This window comes from Branchiostoma belcheri, unplaced genomic scaffold (genome assembly GCF_001625305.1).
Source record: "Branchiostoma belcheri isolate BF01 breed outbred unplaced genomic scaffold, Haploidv18h27 scaffold354, whole genome shotgun sequence".
NCBI classification, from domain to species: domain Eukaryota; kingdom Metazoa; phylum Chordata; class Leptocardii; order Amphioxiformes; family Branchiostomatidae; genus Branchiostoma; species Branchiostoma belcheri.
This window is the reverse complement of record NW_017803970.1, coordinates 94,099-104,966: the sequence shown is the minus strand read 5'-3', so window position 1 is coordinate 104,966 and position 10,868 is coordinate 94,099. Positions and strand designations below refer to the sequence as shown.

The window sequence follows — 10,868 nt, the reverse complement described above, 5'->3', positions numbered from 1 at the left end:
GTGCAGGATCTTCTAACTGCTGGACCCTTCAAAGAAAAGGAAACAAAAAATTATTTACAGACAACAATGCAGTAATGAACACCTCTAAACATGGGATTACATGGAAATTGCAAGTTAAAATATGACATTACCAAGGAAAATATAACATTACCATGGCATAACAAAAAGAAAAGGTAAATAAATTTAAAAAAATAGGAGAGAAACGTCTGGGATATTTGCCAAATCCAATGTGATGTTCTTCAAATGACTGGTTTCCTGAAAGAAAGAAAAATGGATTAAATAGAAAATATGGTATGGACTGAAATTGAAAGAGAAATCATTTTTGTTGTTGATTTTTTTTTCATTTCTTAATTTCAAAATATATTTCTTTTTCATTCATTTCTGAGATCTACCCCATTCACCGGGGTCTCTACCCCATTCACCGGGGTCTCTACCCCATTCACCGGGGTCTCTACCCCATTCACCGGGGTCTTAGCCTGGGTGCCATCCTCCGTAGTTTTTGCCTGCTCCTTAATGCACCAGCGACATTAGGGAGTAAGCAAAAAGTATGGAGGATGGCACCCAGGCTACCGGGGTCTCTCCCCCATCCACCTTCCTCCTCCCCAATCACGGGGGGAGCTCTGTGGTTTACCTCTCTCCTCCCCAATCACGGGGGGAGCTCTGACCTCCCTCCTCCCCAATCACGGGGGGAGCTCTGACCTCCCTCCTCCCCAATCACGGGGGGAGCTCTGACCTCCCTCCTCCCCAATCACGGGGGGAGCTCTGTGGTTTACCTTCCTCCTCCCCAATCACGGGGGGGGGGAGCTCTTTAATTTCTTTCTTCTGTAACATCAGGAATCTCTTTACCAACCTGACTTACCTCAGGTTAGTGGTTGGCAAGGGCGGAGCGGGTGCAACTTCACTGCCCCTATAGCATATCCTACTTGTTTAGCACTTAAAAAGCTAGATCATTCCATCATCACCTTTTCAACATCACAGCTTATTCAGTTATTGATACAGTGTGCAATACACGGCATCATGGTAACTGTAAAATGTCTGTATGACCCCACAGCTCACATTTGATGGCAATGGTGAAATGTAAACGTGGTCAATTAGGGTTCCTTTCATGGTCGTAGGATCCTCCACCAACTGTTCGAAATCGTTCGTCACAAAGAACGTCTTTTTGTTGTCTTCACCAGATATCAAGTTCTCGTTAAAATCCCCAAGAAAGATTGTGGTATTTCGTTTCACCGTGGCCAAGTGCGGCATCAATTTCTCCAAATTGAATATGAATACATCTTTTTTTACATTGGGTGGCCTGTAAATACATACCACAAGTATTTCCATTCCCTCAGCAGACACTTTCATAACCACACATTCTAGTGTAATGTCATTAGGAGTAGGTATTTCAGTACATCTGTATCCATCACGTACATATACTGCCACTCCTCCATGAGAGGAACTTGCTGTGGTACATGGTAGAGCCTTCCTCACAAACAGGTGTCCTGTCTTTGCGGAACACAGTAAAGTTTTCTAGTTTCACCTGAGAAGACGGCACGTCTCCAGATAGCCATGTCTCCGTCAGGCATATGACATCAGCTTTGGGCAGACAGGTTGATTTCAGACTTTTAAAGTGACTTACAAGTCCTTCAGTATTGTGATGGACTACACTCAGGACCTTTTCGCTCTCAGACCTGTCATCAACACTTTGGAACGGATCAGATCTAAACTGTAATTGCTTCATATCATTGACTGCCTCCTCTACTTGTTCATCACAGTAGATAGACTCCTGCTTATAGTCTGTAATGTGGAGTCCACCAACTGAACGAACCCTGCTTAAGGCCACATACGCCATACCTGATGCGAAAACATTTTTCATCGAGATTACTGCTTCATCAGTTGTCATGCCCTGCACTTTATGTGTGGTACATGCCCAGGCCAGCTTCAAAGGGATTTGGTAGCGATGGACTTTGCTTAAATGTTTCAAGGCGCCCTCAAACTGATGTACTGGGACTGAGTTGACAGGTATGTCATTGGGAACAGAGCTCTTTTGCTTTTCCACAGCACCTGCCCTTGGATTATCAAACAGCACATAAACAGTTGCATCTTCACTAGCATGATCATCTCCACCTTTCACACCCGTCACTGTTCCAAATGCACCGTTCACTAGCCCATCCTCCACATTGAAATTTCTACAAAGCATGACCCTAGCGCCGACCCCGACTCGGACCACATCTGGCAGGTCGTCACTTTCCCCTGCTGCTAGATGTCGCCTTTTCATCGAACCCGTGCACGGATCTTTGACAAAGTCAGAGGCCTCGTATCGTCTAATATGCGAACACCGGAGGTTCAACATCCTGTCATTATGCTGCGCAACAAAATCGTTTCTGGTAAAAATGTGCAGCGCATCTTTAGGATACTCATCTGATGCAAAGTCTAGAGAAAGGACCCTTGAAGACAGAGTTTTGTCATCTTTATCTGCTAGTTTCTGTTTCTTTCTCTTCACCCTAAGCCTGTTCAAAAGCTCTGCGAATGCAGCATCATCTTTCTGCCGCATGATTTCCTTAAGCTCGACCACTTCAAAAATGGGATTCCAGAGGTCAAAGATCTCAGTTTTTCTTTCCTTGTGGAGGCTTTTACCTCTGACTGGAGGAATTTGGTACATGTCCCCAACTGCCAAGATGCTCACATTTCCGAAAAATGCATCTGGATGTCCCTGTGTGAGTTGGCACAATCTTTCGTGAATCTGCTGCAGTAGCTTTTTGTCAACCATCGAAATCTCATCTATGATCACGATTTTTAGGCTTTTGTATTGTGCGCGTAATGTATTCACAGTCTTTTCTTTGAGGTTCTCATATTTCATTGACAAGTGAAACGCATGGTGGAGAGTGCTTCCACCAATGTTAAATGCAGCAGTCCCTGTGGGTGCTGTCAGGAGAACAGAAACTTTGTCAGGGTTCTCTTGTGTCTGCTGAAGTATTCTCGTAGCTTCATAATATATGCACTTGATAACATGGCTCTTTCCCGTTCCCGCACCACCTGTGACAAAAACACGAAACGGCTCTGGGCGCTTTCCCCGTGCCATCTCCATACACCACTTTCGAACAAAATAGAAAACATTTTGTTGGATGCGGTTGAGCGACTGCATTAAGGGGAGTGCAGTGTTTAAAGTAATTTGCAACTGGCACCTTTCTAGGGTGAAGTTTTGTTCTTTCGACTTGTTGACTTTTGCAAGATCGGGAATGTCATCATCCTCACAACCCCCGTCATCAAAATGTTGGACTTTTTCTTGCATGTCTTGACACTCAGATCTCTCTTGTTCTTGTACAGGAAAGATCTGGGCCCAAGCATCATCTAGACCACCACTGTTATTTTCTACTTCTTTACGTGCCTCCTCAATTTCTTCGCGATTTGTCTCGAACTTACGTCTGTTATTATCGACAATATCCCTGACATTCAAAACACCTGATCTCTCAGACAATGAAACAGAGCCATTTAAGTAGAAGTCTTCATACTTTTCAAACGATTCCGGTTTCACCTGCATGTCAGAATAGTGTGGCAAGTATAACTTGAGCAGAGTTAAGTAGAATTTCTCTGGTTCTTTTTTCTTATTGAATTTAGCAAAGCGGATGATAGCAGGCTTTGATCTGGTGCGCTTCTGTACAGACCCCAAATGATCATTTAGGACATGCTTTGTGGTGCCTCTAGATGGCTGCTCACCATCAGCTTGCTTGCCTGAAGTGGAAACCACACGATACTCAGAGGCAAACTCTGCAGCACACATTGACCGGAAGGGTTCTTCTCGTGGTCTTGCCTTATAGCGGTCCATAATGCTTGGCATCCAGATGCTTTCATCGTCACCGTTTTCTGCATTAGCAAGGTTTTGGATCTCTGCCAAGGGTTTAGACAGGCGACTAGCCTTCTCATCTGTTGGAATAAATATGACCTCTCTCGAACAATCTTTTAGTCTTAGGCTACAAACTCGATACACTGCCTCCTGGGCACTCACTTCCCTATGGTAAATGTACTTGCTGCCAACCTTTCTCATTTCATTCACTACATCCTCATTCCCTTCCCTTGCCTCTTTCTGGGCCTGTTTGAGTAGCTTTCCCATTTCTCTCTCTGCTTTGCTGATGTACGACACAATGTACCTGACACAGCTATATGCATCCAGTACATACTGAATGTCCATGTTCGCATTCCAAGCGCGGAGCAGGTGCGGATTGTAATTGTTCACCCACATGTCCTTTGGCTCACGCCTGAGCACTACTTGCTTCCTGGTGGCCATCAAGTTGAAAGCCTCACAGAACTGTGCAGTCGTCAGCTTTGCCTCCTTGAGAAGATCGTCAGTGCAGCACTTCTCCGGCTCACTCTTCTTGTCCAACACATCCCAGAATTTTTTTAGGACTGCTTCCGCTTGCCCCTTTCTAGCTGGAAGGGATGCCAATTCTTCTTCGGTAAGATCCTGCAAAGCCACCGGGCCACACAGGAATGTCTGCTTTACGGGAGGTTTAGGAAACCCGAACCTACAAGCCTTGCCACCTTTTTTGCACGATGCTGTATGACCTTTTCGATGCATTTGAACCTGGCTGACTATGTCAAACAATTCTTTATCTGTCTCTGAGTTGGGTAGCTCACTGGAAACATACCTATCCACAAAAGAGCAGATCTCCTCGTCAGAATTTACATTCAATTTAGGCGCATCTATCACCCACAACAAACAATGGATGTGTGGACTTCCACGCTGCTGAAACTCTGTCCTGGTAAATGTATCAACTACCTCCCCAATCGGTTGTGATGGAGACTTAATGACGTGTTTGAAAAACAGCTGGACTCGGTGATCGAACATGCGAGCAGCAGTGACAGGATTACTCTTCAAAATGTCACAACGCTCCTCCCACGACAAGTCGCTTACTGGTACCGCACTATGATCTTGCCGAATCGCCTCCAACACTTCTGGCCATCGCAGATCCGCGGCTGAAAACGTCACAAACCAGGTTGGAATTCCCAGCTGTCTTATCATTGCATACAACTCATTTAGCGCCTTCTCCCAGTATTGTGGAGTACCCCTGACTGGCTGAAGGAAGCGATAGCCTTCGTCTGACTTTAGAATGGCCTTTACGTCCTCTCTGTTGGACAACATTTGGGCCCCAATTCTACGCCCGTCACTCAAGATTGGTGTACTTTTTCGCAATGATATGGACATGTTTGATCGTATAAAATGCAATTCCGTCACGTACTGTGAATAGAAGATGTAGGATGTATCTCTGGCAAACCGTGCATCAGCACCCATTAGACGTGTCTTAAAGTATTGACTAGCAGTTATACGTATCTCACGGTCATCATTGAAAGAATACTGTCCTGTTGGAAACTGAACTGGGAAAGACATCGCCTCTCCTCCAACTTCCTTAAAGACAGATACCGGCTTACTGCCCTCTCCTGGAGCCACACAAAGGATGTGTTCCTCGTGGTGATCAAGGTAGTCCTGCCCTATGTCTACCGGTTGGAGACAAGTGTCGTGGGGAAGACCCCTCAAACGATTGTCCAGTTCATCCTCCTCGTTCAGAGCTGCTTCTGTCGTTACTGCTTCCATATCAATCTGTCCAATGATGTGGTCCGTCTCCTCGTCTTCCATGCCGTCTCCAGCTGCCCCGTTCGTGCCATTCCCTTCAGTACTGTCCGACTCTTGTTGCTCGTCTTCTGTCTGAAGTTGCACATTATCATTATTCGGATCACTTACAGTGGCAGATGGCTGGATAAGTCCCTCTTCTTCATTCCACGACAAAAGCCAGTCAGTGTCCAGGGACACACCATTGTAATGATGATTATTTTCTACAAGATATTGGAGGGCTGCATCAACCTTCAATGGACTAATTTGTCTGTACATGTAATGTCCACTGTACTCTAGCTTTCTCTTAAGCTTCACTTTAACAAACTGTGCCTCTGATGGCATTCTCGGAAGAACCGCATGTGTTTTACCTACATCAGCTGGAACACAAACTACAGGACCGTGAACTCCTTTTTGGCTACCTTTTGGCAGAGCTGTTACCTTCATAAAGGGTATTCTTGGAGCTATTAACTGTGACTCTAGTGTATTGAGACATTTCAACTCTGAAGGTATTTCAGGAAGACTCATCTTGTTTGTTTGTGCTTGGGCTGGTACTTTCTTCTTCATCAAGTAACCTTTGCATGTGTAACATATCCATTCCTTACCATGGGACTCAAGGATACGACAAGGCTGTGTTACACTCACTGTTACATTTATGAACATACTTACCTGTCAGACTGACTTGTACTGAAGGATCGAACTTAGATCGATTGCACACCACAACTTGAGAACGGAAGAAAATCTTATGGCATACAGTACAAACATGTTTTAGTCCTTCTTTGCATTCTTTCTGAAATTTTCTAACAGCTTGCTCCACCATTGTGGAATCACGTTTCTCTTTAATATTACGCTGCACCTGCGCTATTTTTTCTGCTCTTAGTTCTGCATCATTTTGATACTTCTCCCTGTCTTGTTCAAGTTTCTCCCTCCTGTAGTTCTCATCACTCTGGTACCTTGTCTGTTGGTGTTCAAGTTTCTCCCTCTTGTGGTCCTCATCAGTGTGGTACCTGACCTGTTGTTGTTCAAGTTTCTCCCTCTTGTGGTCCTCATCAGTGTGGTACCTGACCTGTTGTTGTTCAAGTTTCTCCCTCTTGTAGTCCTCATCAGTGTGGTACCTGACCTGTTGTTGTTCAAGTTTCTCCCTCTTGTGGTCCTCATCAGTGTGGTACCTGACCTGTTGTTGTTCAAGTTTTTCCATCCTGTGGTTATCGTCAGTCTGGTACCTGGTCTGTTGTTGGCTGCATTTTCTCTTTCTGTTGACCTCATCCCTATGATATCTTACATTTTCTTGGAACCTTTTACATTTCTTGTATTCTTCATCAAGAGCACTTGTGGCCTTTCTCCTGCGGTCTGCTGCAAGGAATTGCTCTGCTTTTTCAGATGTAATTGTTTGCATGTGGCGCCACCGTTGGTACCTTGTCATATCCCTCACCTGCTCTGTGCTCATAACATGTGTAACAATGTCAAATGATTTCCATCTGTATGTTGGATATAGATACCATGGTTATGCATATCATCTGACAAGTAAGTGTCTTCTATAGTTCCTGTTGGAGAAAATCTGTTCCATTTCCACCCAATGCCTGTGCCATAAAACGTATAGACAAAGATAGGTTTTCTAAGCATTGAAGCCATGGCGTAGATCTCCACATCAGTTGCCCATACACCTACAAAACGCATTTGACTGGATGCCAAGTATTCAGTCATGGACATTCCTGCAGGAAGGTGATTCTGGCAAAAAACATGTGGTAATGTCTGCATGTATGCAACTAACATAGACCTTAGCGTGCCATGGTGTTCCTCAATTCCAAACAATGCATAAGAGATTGCTTTGAAAAAACAATTCCCAAATCCCCCAATACGCTCTACATGTAAAGGACACTCTAAGGGTACATTACTTTGTCAGGAGAATGCCAATTTTTAACAGCAATATGCAACTGACATGATAAGATCCATTGGTCCATCTGTGTCAAAAGGGCAAAACACAAACCCTTCACCTGCATATGGCTCCTGTCTCCTGTACATCTGATTCTGAAGACCTCTGGCTTTCCTGGGCTTTCTTTCCCTTTGGTGTCTTTCTAGAATGGGAAATATCAGATGGTGTAAGGAGTGGTACATGTACACTACTTAATGATAGGCCTGTATACGCATGTGTGAAACTTGAATTGTAATATCCATGCAGACATGGCTTCTTTGAAACCAACTTGTTCTGAAAAGTGTTGAAGGGAAAAATAGCTTCAGCCACTCCAGGACTTTCTTACAATTGACCGACAGGTTAGCCACAGAGGTCAGCTGGTGTACCTCTACCCACATTTAAGTCTACCTCAGTCTAGTCATGAAGTCTAGTCATAGTTCATATTTACATGTACTGGTGTATAAAAACTAAAACTCTACTTTAGTAAAAGTCCCTTTTGTGAGGGACTTCTGCCATTTTAAAGCACTTTAAAGCATAAATCATGTCCTTCGAAGTATAAATCATGACTAAAAGGTTTAATTTGGTTGATGATTAACATGAGTATGTAATTGTAGTACCGGTATACAGAGATCAAACCTGCCTAAGAAGATCACCTAGGGGATTGACAAAAGGTTTATTTCAGTATCCAGTATTATTTCTGACAGAAATGGTCTTATCTTCTTATCTTCACTCTAAAAGTCAACAGAGTCAGAGACAATGACTGGTTTCAGAATTGTACTGAACTCAACATATTGCAACTTACCAAAGAATTTATAGTGATAAAGATTCATCTTGTATCATATCATATGCCATCATGTTACAAAGTACTCTTAAACATGATAAAGCTGGTTTCTGATGCTTACCTTTGCCTGGGTCCAGGATTCTCCTCCACATCACCCGCTAGCTTCAACAGTAGTTGTGACATGATCAGCCACACCAGCAAATATGACACCTCTGCCCCACAGCGCTGGGTGTCATGCCCGGGGTTCCTGAAGCAGCCAATCCTAGCCCTGTATGTGGACAGGTCCACCCCCATTCTGAATCACCTACAGATGGCGGGAAATATGATTCTGAAGTAAATCAGGATTGTATGCGATTCACTCTGAAATTTAACAGACAAACACTATATGTATCCACAACCTGAAAATAAATCATTCACTGCCACATTCACAGATAAACATGTGATCCACTGAGCTGCCACCATGCCACTGAGTGGCCAGAGACACATGGAAGTGACCAAGAGCCAACGATGCAAAGGAATCAGGAAGGTTTAATCACAACAGTGTTGCTGACATGGCGAATCAATGGTCGGACTATGTCACGGGTGATCACGTGACCCCTACTTATAATACAGTATGATACTAGTACATGCCAGTGGGAATGTATCTAATCAACAACACTTCATTTTTTTTTACATGCATGATTTCAATGTGTTTATAATTAAGCTTGTAAGGGCACAAATGTGCAATAATATTGCTTGATTCATTTGGCCACACTGACTTAATTGTATGGATGACATCCGCGCGTGCATTGATTTTGACCTGTACTACCAAAAAAAAAAAAAAAAGAATCACGTCCACCGAGGCCCAAGCCTGGCTCTAGGCCTGGGTATTCCATGGTAGTTAGCGACAATACGGAGACGTTCACCCAGGTTACCGAAGCTCCACGACTCCAGAAGTCAGCACATACATACAGTTCTGATTCAGAAATTCTGCAAAAAGTGTCCGACAGTCTTACGGTATACTTAACTTTCCATTGTGATCGTGGGTGGAATATATTTGTGAACTCTTGATTTTGTTTGATTTTGTCACCTTTAAAGTATTATGTTACAAATTATATGAAAAAATGTTTGAATTGAATGTACACACCTGACACTAGTCTTTTCCATACATACAAGAATTGTGTAGTGACGCCATAGAGTTGTTGGAATATCATGGGCAACAATGATCATTTTGAAAGTTCTTTTACACAGTGTAGACGATTTTAAATCTAACAAGTGCTGACAGGTACATTATACAGAATAACAGAATATTTTTTCTAATTGGAACAAAAGTCACAAACAGTACATGGGTTGATCTACTAGTAGTTACATGTAGGGTACACGCCTATAGCTATATGCTCGAAAAGCTGATTCATAATTTTTACTATAATTTCAGCATGCACCAGAATGTTTTACAAAAGCAAACTCAAATGCCGGGGCCACCTGGCAGTTGTCTTATAGAAAAAGTCCACATTTTCCATGTAGACTTGAAGTGAAATAAAATTTTTTTACATACCACTATTAACCTTTTTTTCAGTTCTAACTTTCTTTCAACATAAAAGTCACATAATGGGGCGAGGGATATTTTGTGGAAACACCGCCGTTAATCTACTCCCTCCACCCAAGGACGTCAGAACGTCCTTGCTCCACCATACATTTGTACATTGAACAGTCCCTGGCTTAAAATTTATCATTTCAGTGTCATCATGTCAATGAAGTTGACCGAAGATTCGATCGTTCGTAACAATGCAATTTTTGACCTACAACAAAATACATACACACAACATAACAACTGTAATATCTACTACATAATTCATCGATAATCGAAACTTTTACTTAGAGATGCTGTCATTAATATTTCTGGCGGGAAGGAAGGTACAAAATTGGCTGTCACATAAAATTTTTTGTCACATAAATCAACACTCGCCATAATACATAGAACGTGTTATCAACAATCGAACCTTTCCATCAAAGACTCTATCATAGTCCTTTGGTGCTGGGAACGAAGACGTAGGACGAAAATACAAAAGTTGTGTCTTACCTGTGCACTAGCTGTGTCCAAGGTCACTCACAGGAGATTCGAAGATTTTTGCGATGATCGACTTCTTCTTTTAGGTTAAAAATAAATATGCGCGATCTGCGTCTATTTCACAAAAACTGGACACTAACTCTAGAGTTAACAAATAAATCTAGCCGACCAAAATCTCGCTTGATCTTGGGAAGAGTAATTATAGTGCTCCTCCCGTAAACACTAAAAAAGTGTTGAGTTTTCCCGCCTCTCGGGTCACGTGGTGTTTCTTGGAAGTAACCATCTTTTCGTCGGGGTACAATAGCACAGGTAATAACATATCAACAAAGTAAATATATTAGCTTATTTATGATGTCATTTTTGTAATAACTACAAAAGCTTTTTGAGACAAAAATATCTAATGCAAAGCCAACTCACTATCGAAATAATGAGACGGTCACTATACCAAAGACTTCCTAAACACGCTAAGGACTGAATTTAATAATGCTTGTTTTGTTCCTTCTTCACTAAAATATTATCTTAAAAAACACAGGTTTACAGT

General features: G+C 42.7%; 1 protein-coding gene across 1 annotated transcript; it reads right to left on the bottom strand.

Annotated features, from left to right (window-relative positions):
* Positions 1-1,405: 1,405 nt before the first annotated feature.
* Positions 1,406-10,635, bottom strand: LOC109475924. Its single transcript, XM_019776739.1, has 3 exons — positions 10,340-10,635; positions 8,402-8,584; positions 1,406-7,662 (listed from the first exon to the last, which is right to left on the bottom strand). Exon 3 carries the CDS (start codon positions 6,248-6,250, stop codon positions 1,406-1,408), a length of 4,845 nt encoding a protein of 1,614 aa, XP_019632298.1. The 5' UTR covers positions 6,251-7,662; positions 8,402-8,584; positions 10,340-10,635.
* Positions 10,636-10,868: the final 233 nt, after the last annotated feature.